This window comes from Cetorhinus maximus, chromosome 4 (genome assembly GCF_964194155.1).
Source record: "Cetorhinus maximus chromosome 4, sCetMax3.hap1.1, whole genome shotgun sequence".
NCBI lineage: Eukaryota > Metazoa > Chordata > Chondrichthyes > Lamniformes > Cetorhinidae > Cetorhinus > Cetorhinus maximus.
Window position 1 is genome coordinate 176,943,217 of NC_135882.1, and position 17,115 is coordinate 176,960,331.

At 50.8% G+C, this 17,115-nt stretch overlaps 2 protein-coding genes across 2 annotated transcripts in view; one reads left to right on the forward strand and one right to left on the reverse strand.

The window, feature by feature from the left end:
* riok3 (RIO kinase 3 (yeast)) overlaps positions 1-9,648 on the reverse strand; it is a 29,083-nt gene extending 19,435 nt beyond the window's left edge. The window contains exons 1-3 of the mRNA XM_078541173.1: positions 9,419-9,648; positions 2,856-2,977; positions 1,551-1,693 (exon numbers count right to left, since the gene is read on the reverse strand). Coding sequence (XP_078397299.1) covers positions 1,551-1,693; positions 2,856-2,977; positions 9,419-9,478 — 325 coding nt within the window. The 5' untranslated portion in view covers positions 9,479-9,648. The remainder of the gene's footprint in view (positions 1-1,550; positions 1,694-2,855; positions 2,978-9,418) is intronic.
* A 1,689-nt stretch (positions 9,649-11,337) lies between these two features.
* Positions 11,338-16,066, forward strand: LOC144680056 (uncharacterized). Its single transcript, XM_078541187.1, has 2 exons — positions 11,338-12,095; positions 14,257-16,066. Exons 1-2 carry the CDS (start codon positions 12,018-12,020, stop codon positions 15,487-15,489), a joined length of 1,311 nt encoding a protein of 436 aa, XP_078397313.1. The 5' UTR covers positions 11,338-12,017; the 3' UTR covers positions 15,490-16,066.
* Positions 16,067-17,115: the final 1,049 nt, after the last annotated feature.

Genomic DNA, 17,115 nt, shown 5'->3' on the forward strand with positions numbered 1-17,115 from the left:
CCTATGAGGAAAGATTAAACAGACTGGGCCTTTATTCTCTGGAGTTTAGAGGAAGGAGAGGTGATCTCATTCAAACATACAAAATTCTTACAGGGCTCGACAGGGCAGGTGCAGGGAGGATGTTTCCCTTGGCTGGGAGGTCTAGGACCAGGGGGCACATTCTCAGAATAAGGGACAAACCATTTAGGGCTGAGATGAGGAGAGATTTCTTCAATTAGAGGGTGGTGAATGTTTGAAATTCTCTGCCCTGTGAAGGCTCAGTCATTGAGTATGTTTAAGACTGAGGACATCGAGGGATACAGAGATAGTGCAGGAAAATGGTGTTGAGGTAGATCAGCAATGATCTCATTGAATGGCAGAGCGGGCTCGAAGGGCTGAATGGCCTACTGCTGCTCCTGTTTCTCACGTTCTTATTTTACCACCATCATGGCCTGTTTTCACATGGAAATAAAAACCATTTCCAACTATAAAACTAAAAGGTCTCAATTTCTTTGCAGCACATCAGTATTCCATGCTGAAACTTTCTAAAACAATATTAATGCTGAGTTACAATGAATCACACTCCTCTGGTGAACCAAAAAATTTGAAACCTACTGAAGAATTCTATTGAGACGCTTAGCTACCTTAACTGGCAGACGTTATTTATTCAGTATCTGAAACACTACTTCGGGGCTGCAAGTTACACCTTCTGACAAAGTGCACAAACTGAAAATGCTAGAAATCTGAATTATATTAGAGTTCTGTCAGTACCTGTAGAGTCAGGCTATTTCTGCAGGTAATTCTGGTAGGGGAGGACTGCAGAGTGACAGAGTCTACAAGACAGAAACAGATCACTCAGTCTGACTTGTCCATGCTAATGTGTCCCACCCGCTCTCACTATTGGCATGTCACAACCACATGGAGTGGTTGAGGCGAATAGCACAGATGCATTTAAGGGGAAGATAGATAAGCACGAGGGAAAGGGAACAGAAGGGTGTATTGATGAGCAAGGCGAAATAAGGAGGCTTGTGCAGAGCATAGACCAGCTGGACCAATTGGCCCATTTTGTGCTATAAATTCCATTTCAGACTCCCAGCATCCACAGTACTTTGCTTTTGCCTCAAAACTATCTACCTGCAGATAGTTTTTGTGTTGTCCTCCTTCTCACAAAGAGAAAATAACTCAATGCATCGAACCAACAAAATTATGTCTTGAATAAGGAACTCAGGAGAAACTTCTTTATCCAGAGAGTGGTGAGAATGTGGAACTCACCACCACAGGCAGTGGTTGAGGTCAACAGCATTGATGTGCTTAAGGGGGAAGTGGATAAGCATGAGGGAGAAAAGAACAGGGGGATAGGCTGATAGGGTGAGATGAGGGGAAGAGGCTCATGTGGAGCATAAATACCAGCATGGACCAGTTGAGCTGAATGGTCCACTTCTGTGCTATACATACCATGTCATTCATTTTAAGGCTTCAGCTGATGTTTATGAAAAAAACAAAATGATTGATGAATTTACAGTAGATAAACAGGCACTCACACTGAAAACTGAGACCACATTCACTCATACCTTTGCTGCCACCATTGAATTTATTTTCTTCCCGGCGAAGTTGTGCATCATATTCGCGGTCAAATTGCATCTGTAGCATCTGGGCTAGCAGGAGATCACTGGAAGTTTCAGTCCCCTCTCCAATAAGAGCTGTCGTATCAATACTGAATACAAGCGAAGGGATTATTTTTTTTAAGTTATAGAAATTACATTGATACAGCACTTTTAACAAGGGAATTGTTTCAAGGTGCAAGTCAGGAGTGTAATCAGATAAAATACTGACAGAGAGCCAAAAAGGAGATCTTGGGATTTTAGGACTTAATTGGCTAAATAAGCAGGTTTTATAAATAGTTTTAAAACAGAGATAAGAGAGCAAGATGGCGGGGCAAACATCTTTTAAGGAAGGAATGCCAGAGCCAACAGCTGAAGCCAGGCTACCAATGGTACGCAAAGGTAGTGCGAGATAATCAAGAGGCCAGAATTGGAGGAGCGCAGAGATCTCGGAGATGTGCACAGCAGGAGGAGGTTATAGAGATAGGGAGGGGAGAATTTTAAAATCCAGGCATTGGTTGGACCAGGAGTTAATGTAGGTCAGCGTCCACAGGGGTGAATTGGACTTGGTAATGCTACAGGCAATAGAGTTGGAGATGAGGACGGAAGATGGGAGGCTGGTCAAGTGAGCATTGGAATAGTTGAGTCAAGGTAACAAAGGCACGGATGAGAGTTTCAGCAGGTGAGCTGACATGGGCAGAGGCAGACAATATTATGGAGGTGGAAATAGGTGTTCTTGGCAATGGAGAAGATATGGGGTCAGAAGCTCGGCTCAGGGTCGAATAGGAGGCCAAAGTTGCTGACGGGATGATTCAGCCTCAGACACGGGCTTGGGAGTGGGGGCAGAATTGGTGACAAGAAGCTGAAGACAATGACTTTGATCTTCCAATATTTAGATGAAGGAAACTGCAGCTCACCCAGTATTTAATGTCAGGCAACATAGGAGCTACGGTTAGATCTTAGGGGGACACCAGAGGTAAGAGTGCGGCGGAAGGAAAGAATCCATTGAGGTGATTCCCTGGCTATGACTGGACAGATGGAACTGGTGTGAAGGCCATCCCATGGCACAGGAGAAACATTGGACGACGTGGTCAACCATGTCAAAAGCTGCAGAGAGGTCGAGGATAGTTTTATCACAACTAGTCACATAGGATGTAGTTTGTGGCTTATTCAGTGTTGTGGAAGAAATTGTCGCCCTGAACAAAATTAAACTCATCATTTCCTCCATGTTCGGTGCCTCACACTAACATTTCAAAGAGAGAACTTGTCACATACCCAATGACATGAGGGAATGCTGCACTCTCTTCCTCTTGCTGCAGTTCTTTAGCAAGCTCTTCACTCATTACATCAGAAAGGGAGCAGGGAGTTACAGTGGAAGGTGGCGATCCCCAAGGACACTGAAAACAACATCAAAGCATCTCAGGGACAGAATCTTAATCAACAATCAGTGAATGACACAATAATGTTCATGTAAAAACCCTGCATCCTATTGCTCAGTGCATTCATTCTGACCCACGGTACATAATTAAATGTCAATGCACCACACTCACTGTTATAAGTAGCACAAGCTGACTAACATCAAATAGTAAAATGGAACTTCCCTCACAATGCAAATATTCAACGTTTCCGGTCAGCTGCTCGTTTCCTGATTGCTAATTTTCTGGGTTTTTAATCTGCTAAAACTAGCGATTCCCCTGAGACTCACATTAATCTTGTGAATGCAATGTTACTGATCTGAGAACATTGGCAAACATCTTGGGGCTGTTTCATTCATACAGAGAGAAAATGAGAGTGGGGGTGTGGGTGGAGGGGGAAGAGAGGGGGGATGCGGGGACGGGTGGAGGGGGGAGAGTGGGGGGCGGGAGAAGAGAGAGAGAGAGGGAGGGCGCAGGTGGACGGGGAAGAGGGGGGTGCAGGTGGAGGGGTAGGAGAGAAGGGGGTGCGGGTAAGAGACACATATTAAAATCCTGAAAAGTAGAAAGACAGTCTATACCAAGCATGTGTCAATATACGACTCCTAAACAAGGTAGCTGACTCTGAAGTGCTCAGAAAAACACTCATTTTTATCAAACCTCAGGCAACAAGGGACAGGGAAAATAATCTTTGCACTGAAACAGGTGAAACAGATTAATGTATATACGAGCATTAGCAACAGGATGCATCAGCAAGAACATTTTCTCTCGCGTGACCTCAGTTTAAATGAACTCCAGTTATAGGATATGGGCACGAGACGGGACTATTGCTTGCATGGAAGATAGAGAGGCATGCGGCAGCTGTTTGGGCCAATTGACCTGTTTTCCTGCTATAATTTCTACCTAATCCTGTCTTTAGCCGCATTTAAGATTGAGGTAGCAGCTCCACACTGAACTCTATGTTGTTTGCCCATGTTTAGAAATGATTTTCTCTGTTGCTCACTGGAAGTACTGAGAGAATGTGGGCTAGGAGGGTATTTAGAGGGATTAGGCGTTAGAGTTAAGTCACTCTAAGCCTTGTTGCAGATCAGCTGTTCTGCAAACTGCATGGCTTTCAGACTCTCAGGGTGACTTACAATCACCAGGTCTCCTTCAAAAACCGATTGTTGAACGAGGGGGGAAAGATCCAGGATGAAGTCCAGAGCTTTCTTCACACTTGCCTCCCTGTGGGAACTTGCGCAAGATGTTTAAATATAATAAATTCTCGTTTACTATTTTCCAACAATAAGCTTTGCTTGATTGCAGGTTGATATTAAGGTTGCTGGTCTATACGTTTATTATCTTTCATGTCACGACTTAGGGAAAGCAGGTTAAAATATAGGATTTATCTACAAGTTGGAACTTCAGCAGTAGACTGGAACTGCATTACAGAGGGTACACAGGAGATTTACCAGGATGCTGCCAGGACTGGAAAATTGCAGCGATGAGGAAAGACTGGATAGGCTGGGGCTGTTCTCCTTGGAACAGAGGAGAGGCTGAGGGGAGATTTGATTGAGATGTACAAAACTGAGGGGGGCCTGGATAGAGTGGATGGGAAGGGCCTATTTACCTTAGCAGAGAGGTCAGTGACTAGGGGGAATAGATCTGAAGTGATTGGTAGAAAGATTAGCATGGAGATGTGGAAAGATTTTTTCACCCAGAGGGTTGTAGGGGTCTGGAATTCTCTGCCTGAAAGGGTAGTAGAGGCAGAAACCCTCAACTCACTGAAAAGGTGTCTGGATATGCACCTGAAGTCCCGAAACCTGCAGGGCTACAGTCCAAATGCTGGGTGGCGGGATTAGGCTGGGCGGCTCACTTTTCACCCGGCGCAGACACGATGGGTCAAATGGCCTCTTTCTGCGCCGTAAACTTTCTATGATTCTTATCCAGAAGGTCATGGGTTACATCATCAGCCACGAAAACAGAAAGCAAGCACCAAAAAAGTTGAGCTGAGGCTAAAAGGTAGATAAGGCGGGAGGAGAGGAGAGGAGAGGTCTGCGCCCAAGCACAGAACCTACAGTTACAGCGACTGGAGGGATTGCTGCACGGCTCCAGCTTCTCGGGTATATCCAAAGTTTGGGTCGTCAGTGTAAAAGGGTCAGGCAGAGCACCAAGCAGGTATTGAGGAGGAGGAACAGGCCACAGCTACTACCCAAAGCATAATAATGGATAACCTTTTTCTCTGTAAGCTGATCAAATACTGTAGTGCATTAAGGGCTGAAATAAAATCATAAATGTAACCAAAATGGAGTCAGCTCTGAGCCACTGAACAGTTTGCAGGGATTTCAAATTTCAAAACAGGAGGTTTAAGAAAGGGAGACGTTTGCAGCCGGAGTCACTCAAGTGCAGAGCAGCAGAACAACACATTCCTCCCCCACCCCCCAACACCAGAATTACAAAGTATCAGCTGACAGGCAGGGAGTCAGACCAGTGAGTCATACTAAGAAAATATTTGCATGGCCATGTGGAAAGAGAAGTGAGAGTGGGACTAATTGGATAGCTCTATCAAAGAGCCAGCACAGGCGAGATGGGCTGAATGGCCTCTGTGCTGTATGATCCTATTTATTGTGGAATTGCTTTCATTAATTTGTGTCATCTTCTTTCCAGGAAGTTAACTGCCCTGGATCTCCACCTCTAACTGTCACTGCTGCCCTTACGCATTCCACTTGGATTAACTGCATCCACTCCATTACATCCATATCCATGTTCTCCTCTGCTTCCCTCACCTACGTTGTCAATTTTCCCTCTCCAATAACAGTCTCTGTCCACGCCTGCTCTAATGACATGATCAAAGTATTAAATCTTTCACTCCTTGACATTATGCGCTAATTTCCTCTTCCCTCCAGCCATTCCCATCACTTTCTCATTAGTTTTTGTGTAGAGTATGCATGACATCCTCCTGTATGTCCACATCTCTTTATCACTTGATGTTGTGACAAAACTACTGACATTGAAACAGCCTGACAGATTTATAAGTGAGCTCCAAGTGCAGGACCGAGTAGATCAAGAGACACAGGACAAAACACAATCCCTGCATTTTAAATGATGGTATAACATTAATTTCTACCAACATCTCACTCGCAGCTCCAGGAGATTGGAAAATACTCAGAGCCTCTGCTATTTCCTCCCTTAACAATCTGGGATACTTTCATCCAGGACTGGGGACTCACCCACTTTCAATGAAGCTAAACATTTGATATTACCTCCATCTCCCTGTTTATCTCATCCAATATTTCACAACCTCAAGTGCTGCAGGGGGATTCCCAGGGCAGGATGATGGGGAGTTTCCAGGTTAGGCAAGGGGGGGGGGGGGGGGTTGGGAACGCAAGACATGGTAGACGAGGGTGGGTGGGGGTAAGATAAGGGGGTGTCCAGGGTAGACGGGAGGAAGGGGAAGATGATGCCTGCGGTAGATGGGGGGGGCCGGGGGAGACGCGAGACGAGACGGGGGCCGGGGGGGAGACGCGAGACGAGACGGGGGCCGGGGGGGACCGAGACGAGACGGGGGCCGGGGGGGACCGAGACGAGACGAGACGGGGGGGACAGAGACGAGACGAGACGGGCGGAACAGAGACGAGACGGGGGCCGGGGGGGACAGAGACGAGCCGGGGGCCGGGGGGGGGGCCAGAGACGAGACGAGACGGGGGCCGGGGGGGGACAGAGACGAGACGGGGGGGACAGAGACGAGACGAGACGGGGGGGACAGAGACGAGACGGGGGCCGGGGGGGGACCGAGACGAGACGGGGGCCGGGGGGGGGACCGAGACGAGACGGGGGCCGGGGGGGGGACCGAGACGAGACGGGGGCCGGGGGGGGGACCGAGACGAGACGGGGGCCGGGGGGGACCGAGACGAGACGGGGGCCGGGGGGGACCGAGACGAGACGGGGGCCGGGGGGGGGACCGAGACGAGATGGGGGCCGGGGTGGGGGGGGACCGAGACGAGACGGGGGCCGGGGGGGACCGAGACGAGACGAGACGGGGGCCCGGGGGTGGGGGGACCAAGACGAGAAGAGACGGGGGCCGGGGGGGACCGAGACGAGACGGGGGGGGGACCGAGACGAGACGGGGGGGACCGAGACGAGACGGGGGCCGGGTCAGACAGGGGTGGGGTGGGGGGACCAGACAGGGGTGGGGTGGGGTGGGGTGGGGAGGACAGACAGGGGTAGGGTGGGGTGGGGGACAGACAGGGGTGGGGAGAGGGTGGACAGACGGGGGTGGGGTGGGGGGTGACAGACAGGGGTGGGGTGGGGGACAGACAGGGGTGGGGTGGGGTGGGGGACAGGGGTGGGGGGGGACAGACAGGGGTAGGGGGGGGAGACAGACAGGGGTGGGGGGGGACAGACAGGGGTGGGGGGGGACAGACAGGGGTGGGGGGGGACAGACAGGGGTGGGGGGGGACAGACAGGGGTGGGGGGGGGACAGACAGGGGTGGGGGGGGACAGACAGGGGTGGGGTGGGGTGGGGGGGGACAGACAGGGGTGGGGGGGGAACAGACAGGGGTGGGGTGGGGGACAGACAGGGGTGGGGTGGGGTGGGGGGGGACAGACAGGGGTGGGGTGGGGTGGGGGACAGACAGGGGTGGGGTGGGGTGGGGGACAGACAGGGGTGGGGGACAGACAGGGGTGGGGTGGGGGACAGACAGGGGTGGAGTGGGGGGGGGACAGACAGGGGTGGAGTGGGGGGGGGACAGACAGGGGTGGGGTGGGGAGTGTTGACAGACAGGGGTGGGGTGGGGGGGGACAGACAGGGGTGGGGTGGGGGGGGGGGACAGACAGGGGTGGGGTGGGGTGGGGGGGGGACAGACAGGGGTGGGGTGGGGTGGGGGGGGGACAGACAGGGGTGGGGTGGGGGGGGGGGGACAGACAGGGGTGGGGTGGGGGGGGGACAGACAAGGGGTGGGGTGGGGGGGGACAGACAAGGGGTGGGGTGGGGGGGGACAGACAAGGGGTGGGGTGGGGGGGGACAGACAAGGGGTGGGGTGGGGAGGGGAGGGTGGGGGGGGACAGACAGGGGTGGGGAGGGGAGGGGTGGGGGGGGACAGACAGGGGTGGGGAGGGGAGGGGTGGGGGGGGACAGACAGGGGTGGGGTGGGTGGGGGACAGACAGGGGTGGGGGGGGGGAACAGACAGAGGTGGGGTGGGGGGGTGGGGGACAGACAGGGGTGGGGGGGGGGACAGACAGGGGTGGGGGGGGGGAACAGACAGAGGTGGGGTGGGGGGGTGGGGGACAGACAGGGGTGGGGTGGGGGGGGGACGGGACAGACAGGGGTGGGGTGGGGGGGTGGGGGACAGACAGGGGTGGGGTGGGGGGGTGGGGGACAGACAGGGGTGGGGTGGGGGGGTGGGGGACAGACAGGGGTGGGGTGGGGGGGGACAGACAGGGGTGGGGGGGGGGGAACAGACAGAGGTGGGGTGGGGGGGTGGGGGACAGACAGGGGTGGGGTGGGGGGGGGACGGGACAGACAGGGGTGGGGTGGGGGGGTGGGGGACAGACAGGGGTGGGGTGGGGGGGTGGGGGACAGACAGGGGTGGGGTGGGGGGGTGGGGGACAGACAGGGGTTGGGGGGGGGAGACAGACAGGGGTGGGGTGGGGGGGGGGGACAGACAGGGGTGGGGTGGGGGGGGGGACAGACAGGGGTGGGGGTGGGGGGGGGGGACAGACAGGGGTGGGGTGGGGGGGGGGGGGACAGACAGGGGTGGGGGGGGGAGACAGACAGGGGTGGGGTGGGGGGGGGGACAGACAGGGGTGGGGTGGGGGGGGGGGACAGACAGGGGTGGGGTGGGGGGGGGGGACAGACAGGGGTGGGGTGGGGACAGACAGGGGTGGGGTGGGGGGGGGGGGGGACAGACAGGGGTGGGGTGGGGTGGGGGGGGACAGACAGGGGTGGGGTGGGGGGGGGGACAGACAGGGGTGGGGTGGGGGGGGGGGACAGACAGGGGTGGGTGGGGGGGGGGACAGACAGGGGTGGGGTGGGGTTGGGGGGGGGGGACAGACAGGGGTGGGGGGGGGGGGACAGACAGGGGTGGGGGGGGGGGGACAGACAGGGGTGGGGTGGGGGGGGGGGGACAGACAGGGGTGGGGTGGGGGGGGGACAGACAGGGGTGGGGTGGGGGGGGGGGGACAGACAGGGGTGGGGTGGGGGGGGGGACAGACAGGGGTGGGGTGGGGTTGGGGGGGGGGGGACAGACAGGGGTGGGGGGGGGGGGGACAGACAGGGGTGGGGTGGGGGGGGGGGGACAGACAGGGGTGGGGTGGGGGGGGGGACAGACAGGGGTGGGGTGGGGTTGGGGGGGGGGGGACAGACAGGGGTGGGGTGGGGGGGGGGGACAGACGGAGATTGGGGTGGGGGGGGGGGTTCCGGGGTTGACAGGGGCCCGGGTCGGTACCTTGCTTCTCCAGGGCTGTGATCCAGCGGCCGGGCCGGGCGGCGGCGCCACCTGCTCCATCCTCGGCTGCAGGAACCCGGGAGACGGGTGGTGAGGGTGGGGGGTGGATGGAAAGAGACGGAGAGGCCCCGGCAGGAATCAGAAGCTGCGCCCCGACTGGAGGAGGCGCCGCTCCCGCTGCAAATGGCGACGCCGGAAGCGGAAATCCACCACCTCCCTCCACTCGGGTCAAAGGTGAAGCAGCCCCGCGCTGCGCATAGAGGACTTTCCGGTGAGGTCAGTGGGCGGGGCGAATGGGCCGCCATTGAAGCTGGAACCTCCCCAAAGCCTCAGAGTGAAGGGAGGGGAGGGGAACCGGTGAGGCAAATTTTTCCTCCTCTGCACTTGCGCCCCCCCGCCCACCTGGAGGTGAAAATCTTGCCCAAAGAAAGAAACCAAGAGGGAAAGGAATAGTATTTAAAACAAAAACATGCTGGAAATACTGAGCAGGTCTTTACACCATCTGTGGAGAGGGAACTAGAATCAAAGAAAGCAAGAATCATGAAATGGTTACAGCACAAAAGGAGGCCATTCAGCCCATTGTGCCTGTGCCAGCTCTCTGCAAGAGCAATGCACCCAGTGTTGTTCAGCTGCCATTTTCCCTATAGCCGTGCAAATTATTGCTCTTCAGACAATAATGCAAGGATCTTTTGAAAGCCATGATTCAATCTGCCGCCACCACTTTCATTCATAAATCCCTTTCCAGACAATTAAGTAGTTTTTGAAGGGTTAGCAAAAAACACAGCAGCAATAACCAGATAATCTGTTCTTAGCTTGTATTTAGATAGCATCTCTGACAATGCAACACACCCATAATGCTCACCATCTAAAAGTGCAATACTCTCTCAGTCTTCACCCTCCAACAGTGCAGCACCCCTCAGTACTGGCACTCCCAACAGTGCGGCGCTCCCTCAGTACTGACCCTCTGCTAGTGCGGCGCTTCCTCGGTCTAGACCCTCTGCCAGTGTGGCGCTCCCTCAGTACTGACCCTCTGCCAGTGTGGCGCTCCCTCAGTACTGACCCTCTGCCAGTGCGGCGCTCCCTGAGTACTGACCCGCTGACAGTGTGGTTCTCCCTCAGTGCAGGTTGCCATGGACAGGATGGGAAAATTCCGTCCAGTGAAATCTGACAGCGGTGCAGAGTTTGGTCAGATCCTATGTCGACACTATGTTGAGCACTGGGTACCGTGCCTCAGGAAGAATTTATCGGTCTTGGTGGGGGGGGAATGATACCAGCGCTAAAAAGATTAAATTATGAGGACAGTTTGCATACATTAGTCTGTATTCCCTTGAGTATAAAAGATTAAGGGGTCATCTAATTGAGGTGTTTAAGACGATTAAAGAATTTAATAGGGTTGACAGAGAGAAACTATTTCCTCTGGTGGGCAAGGTTCCCAGAACAAGGGGGCAGAGCCTTAAAGTTTGAGCCAGGCCGATCGGGGGTGATGTCAGGGAGCACTTCTTCACACAAAGGGGAGTGGAATCTCAAAAATGTGACCCCAAAAAGCTGTTGAGGCTGGGGGTAAATTGAAAATTTCAGGACTGAGATATAATTTTTTTTAGGTATTAATGGTTAGCAAACCAAGGGAGGTAAGTGGAGTTAGGGTATATGCCAGCCACAGTCGCACTGAATGGTGAGAACAGACACGAGGGGTTGAATAGCCTCCTCCTGCTCCTATGTCCCAGAGTTTCTAAGAGTTGCTAAGTTATTCTGACACCGATTCAGTGTAACATCAGCAAAGTCCTGGACTGAGTCATCCGTCTGACCTGCTGACCCAGTTAGTTACACGAACTGAAAATATAAAGAAATGGTTTTAACAAAAATGTAATCAACAGGTCAGAGGCTGGGAATCCCGCGGCGAGTAACTCACCTCCTGATTCCCCAAAGCCTGTCCACCATCTACAAGGCACAAGTCAGGAGTGTGATGGAATACACCCCACTTGCCTGGATAAGTGCAGCTCCAACAGCTCAAGAAGCTTGACACCATCCAGGACAAAGCATGCCATTTGAGCAGCACCCCATCCACCACCTTAACCATTCACTTCCTCTTCCACCAATGCACAGTGGCAACAGCGTGTACATGTACCAGGTGCACTGCAGCAGTTCACCAAGATTCCATAGACAGCACCTTTCAAACCCACGACCACTACCATCTAGAAGGACAAGGGCAGCAGACACATGGGAACACCACCACCTGGAAGTTCCCCTCCAAGTCACTCACCATCCTGACTTGGAAATATATCGCCGTTCCTTCACTGTCGCTGGGTCAAAATCCTGGAACTCCCTCCCTAACAGCACTGTGGGTGTACCTACACCACATGGACTGCAGCGGTTCAAGAAGGCAGCTCATCACCACCTTCTCAAGGGCAATTAGGGATGGGCAATAAATGCTGGCCCAGCCAGCGAAGCCCACATCCTGTGGATGAATTAAAAAAAAAACGCCTCCCAATTCACAACCGGAAACACCAAACCAAGAGCAACCTGTTTTTTGACCTTGGCAACAGATTGCATCAATAAATGATTGACAGTGATTCCAGGAATATTAACCTCATGAACAAATATGCCAAGAACACATATTTCTGCAGGGGTGTTGACAGTTGTTTTGAAGATTTTTGCATTACAGACACAGGCTTTACTAGTGAGTATTGGTGACTTTAATTGTTATTGTAACTATGGAATAGCTTAACAGAGTTTATTCATTTCTGGTATACAGAAACAGAGCAACATAATCACATGGGATAAATAAGGGATGTAGATTAACTCGGACTGGGCTTGCTTATTTTTTTCATACTTCTTGAATAAACGTCCAATACTTTGTGTGCGTGGCTCTCTAGAAAGAAGGGATTGCGTGTATATAGCACCTTTCACATCCTCTGGCCATCTCTTTACAGCCAATGATGTAATTTTGAAGTATAGTCACTGTCATAAGGAAGGAATTTGCTCACAAGATCCCATAAACAGTAATATGATAATGTGATTTTTTTAGTGATGTTGATTGAGCAATAAATACTGGCCAGGAAACTGGGGATAACTCCCCTGCTCCTCCTCAAAAGAATGCCATGAGATTGGATACCCCTTGACTGATAATTTAAACCATCCTCAACTGCTATTAGGAAAGCCTTCGATTAAAACTCTGCAAAATCAAATGAAAGTAGCTTTCTGATTGTGTTTGGGATCTGTGAGATTACTGTGCTTTCACAATATTTTCATGAGTGCATGTGTAGTGGCTGCATAGTGAAGATGTTGTGTGCACATAAGTATGTGCAGAGCATTATTGTAGTGAGGATATATTGTGTACGCAGTATGGACATAGTGAGGATGTTGTTTGTTGTGTTATTCTGGCACCCAATGCCAAAGTGAAAGAGCCTACATTCCCATTAAGGGGAGATTACATATTGGATAAGCCATGTACTGGAAACAGGGCTTAAACATTGTGGCCCTGATTATGATCCATACTCCCAGGAATGTTTCCTGTTAGGAACACCATACCTTAGAACCATCTCTTTAAGTGTAGCTTGTTAAAACCAGAGGAGAATTTCATACCATCCAATTAGTGTACAAATGTGTGGTCAGTGAATGTGAAATCTGCAGAGAGCAGGGTAGTTTTATGTTTTAGGTTATCAGGTTCACTTTGTCCAGTGAACGCTAGCCACAACCATGATACTAACACAGTTGGTGCTTGAAACAATATAGGCAGAGAGACCATTTAACCAAACAAGCACTGATGGTTTATTGGAACTAAGTCCAGCTCTGGACTTCCAGTTACCCAAGAAGCCCTGTGCTGTGTAGCGATTCGTCAATACAGTCACATGGTCAACTAACTACATTCTCTTAGAGGTACCCAGCACTCCACTTTACCACATCCCTCCCCCTTTACTCGAAAGTACAATTGACCAGCATCACAACATCCCAATTATTTACATGAATAACTATTCACAAATCAAGTCTCTCAGGAGGCTTCCTCAGATGTGTCAGGCATTGTAGCTCAAAGGCCTCAGCTGGTTTTTCTGAGACCCCCTTCTCAGGGGTCAACTGTCCACCGGGCTCTTCGGTGGAAAAGGGCAAGTTTGTGTCTTCGACCCTCTCGGGTCCAACAGACCCCACCGGTACTTTCAAATCATGAGACATTTCTTCCACATGCGGTACAGACTCAAACGTAAATGGTGACGACATTCCTTCTTGTGGGACTGTCTCTCTTCTCTGGAGATAATCCACGTGTCGTCTAATTATTCAGCCGTTTACCGACACATTATAGGAGAGAGGCCCTGTCACGGCACTCACTTAGCCTAATAGTCAGTTGGGCCCATCCCCAAAGTTCTTCGCGAGAACTGTATCTCCGACTGTGAAATTTTTTTCATGATTATGGTCATCATGTCTAGCGTTCTGGGCCTCTTGGCTTCTCTCCACCCTCTCCCCTAAATCCGGCCTGATAAGAGTTAGACGGGTGCGGAGACGTCTCTACAACCAACCCCACCCCCCACCCCCCAACCTTAAACCAGCTTATATTTCACCCCTCTCCTATTTTTACTTAGTTCTGTTGAAGGGTCATGAGGACTCGAAACGTCAACTGTGCTCTTCTCTGCCGATGCTGCCAGAAATGCAAGTGCTTGTTTATTTGGCTTACTGAAGTGGGTGAGCAGGCTAAGATTATTCTCATCAATGTTGTGATTTGCAACTATGCAGCCATTAGGTCAACAAGTCTATGGGTAGAAACAAAATAAAATTCCACCATTTTTCCTGAAGCCACTGCTCCTTGAAAGCTGTAAGTGCAATAACAAAGCTTTATCTGTCTGATGTAGGCACCCATGGGGACCACCACACAGTTCCTGATCATTCTCCTTGGGACAGGGGTCACCTCTGCCTGTCCTGAAAAATGTTTTTGTTATTCAACACTTGTCGACTGCCGCCGCATCACCCTGCAGAACATTCCACCCGGCATCAGTCCTGGAACAGAGACTTTATTCTTGGACGGGAACTCCCTGATTAGAATCCCTCGCAACGCCTTCGGGAATTTAGGGAACCTGAGCTATCTTGGTTTATCAAGTAATCGCCTCCTCCTTCGAAACTACACATTTGAACCTCTGCTAAAGCTGCAGGCCTTAGACCTGTCTGCAAACCACTTGTTGGAGCTCCAGGAAACTCTATTGGAAAATCTTTCAAATCTCACCTGGTTAAACCTGACCAGCAACAACTTTCGAAGTTTTCCCCCCGTGATGTCACTTGCCAAACTGACCTACTTGGACCTGTCCAACAATGAGCTCATAGTGCTCCAAGAAACGTTCAGACACTTGCCTCAGCTGGACACACTGTTTCTCAAGAATAACCAACTAAAGGCTCTCCCAGCGACAGGTTTTGACCAATTATTTCTTCTTAAAGTTCTTGATTTGTCGAACAATGACCTAAGCTCCTTGCCTTCCAGTTTCTTCGATAAACACCTCAAGCTGACTGACCTGCGTCTTGACCACAACAAGTTAAGAAACTTCACAGCCACTTTATTTTCCCATCTGGACGACCTACAGTATCTGACCATCTCTGGAAACGCCCTCCTTAATTTTCCTCCTGAACTCTTCAGTAACTTAACAAAACTGTTAAAGCTTGACTTGTCCAGTAATTCACTAACCTTTCTACCCAAGAATTTCCTTTCCAATTTGCCAAAGTTACAGGTGTTGAAGCTCTCTGACAATTTCATTGGCAACTTGGTAGCTGACATATTCAAATGTAACCCTAAACTAGTTTATCTGCATTTAGACAGCAACAACCTCCATACCCTTCCAGTATTTGAAGGACTGCAGCAGTTAGAAGAGTTGACTCTGTCCTTTAACAGGCTGGTTGAGTTTCCAAAAGAGTTTGGTGACAACCTAGTAAAGCTGCAATGCCTCCAAGTCAATGACAACCTCATCGGGCAATGGGACAGCGAAGGGTTTCAAAACGTTTCATCTGTGATCTTAAGCAACAATCCAATCTGCTTTAACCGGGGGCATGCAGCCCAGGTAGAATCCGCAAACATTGAGTGTACGAAGAAGAGTTGTTAATCTGCTCGAAAGTCGGTTTGAAAAAAATTCTCCTCGGGAACGATATCGGCAGATTGGCCATTCGTCGCTTATCAATACAGAAATTCAATTTTGCTGAAAAGAGAGATAAAAGCTTTTTCAAAACTACGAACAACAGGTTAAGCTGTCCGTTTTCATGCTGCTACTCTGCAGCGGTGACACGAGTGGTATTTTCTACTAATGGAATGCTGCCATCAGTCCAAAAAGACATTCTACCCACCACACAATTGAGCAACATCATGTATGAATCTCAGTTCCGGAGCAATGCCAGGTACATACGCCATACACCCCAGTGATTGGCTGATTGAATCAAACTCCATGGCACCACCTTGGCCAATCAGAGCTGACTTGTCAGCCAATCACCATCCTTTTCTCCTGGAGTATAAATTGTTGTGATCGTTTGAAATTTGGTATTCTTATCTTTGTCCTGATGAGTGCAAGATGAAAAGCTTCAACAACATGGCTCTCATTTCAGCAAAATTTACCATTAGATTGAAGCAATGAGACTGTAGTCGTTTACAAATACATTGCATTACTTTAATAAATACCATTCTTTTCATTTCAAAGTCTTGTTTTATTATGCCTAACCAGCGACAGTCAGATCCCATGGGCAAATTAAAATTGAAGTTCATGCATTCCTATCAAAGAAAAGAAAGAAGAAAAACTTGCATTGATAAAGCACGATTCACAACCCAAGGTGACTCAATGAAGTACTTTTTAAGTGCAGGCCCTGTTCTAATGAAGGAAACATAGCAGCCAATTTTCACACAGCTAGCTCCCACAAACAGTGATCATGACTAGTTTTAAATGAGGAATAAATATTGCCCAGGACACTGAGGATAAGTCCTCTGCTCTTCTTCAAATACAGCCATGGGATCCTTTACGTCCAACTGAAAGGGAAGAGAATGTCTTGGTTAAAATCAGATCCAAAAGATAGCATCTCTGACAGTGCAGCACTCCCTCAGTACTGACCCTCTGACATTCCAGTGCTCCCTCAGTACTGACCCTCTGACATTCCAGCACTCCCGCAGTACTGACCCTCTGACATTCCAGTGCTCCCTCAGAACTGACCCTCCAACGGTGCAACGCTCCCTCGGTACTGACCCTCTGACATTTCAGTGCTCCTTCAGAACTGATCCTCCAACAGTGCAATGCTCCCTCGGTACTGACCTTCTGACAGTGAAGTCCTCCCTCAGTACTGACCCTCCAACAGTGCAACGCTCCCTCAGAACTGACCCTCCGACAGTGAAGTCCTCCCTCAGTTCTGACCCTTCAACAGTGGCAAGTGAACTCTGATTGGCCTGATGTTACCATGGAGAAAGCAACGAGGAACTATAGGCTCCCCAACTTCATGGGTAATTCAAAAAGGCGCAAGGCTTGAACATATTCCTTTTATTTAATTTATATCAAATATGACTGTTGTTCAGAACAGTTCTGAAGCCCTGCCTGTCTGACAATGACTGGATCAAATTACACATTGCAGACAAATTGCTTGGATGTGTCTTATCATACATAGAGACAAATCAGAAATCTCATTCAACCCACTTGTGTTGCAAGTGTTATTATCCCAGCTGAGGTTACCACTGGACAAGCCTGATCCCAGAGTGG

Bases quoted from the DNA above. Each gene is read 5' to 3' on its own strand.
- LOC144680056 (XM_078541187.1), top strand. From the start codon at position 12,018: ATGCCAAGAACACATATTTCTGCAGGGGTGTTGACAGTTGTTTTGAAG. The intron at 12,096-14,256 runs GTGAGTATTGGT...TGTCTGATGTAG, and splicing joins TACAGACACAGGCTTTACTA to GCACCCATGGGGACCACCAC.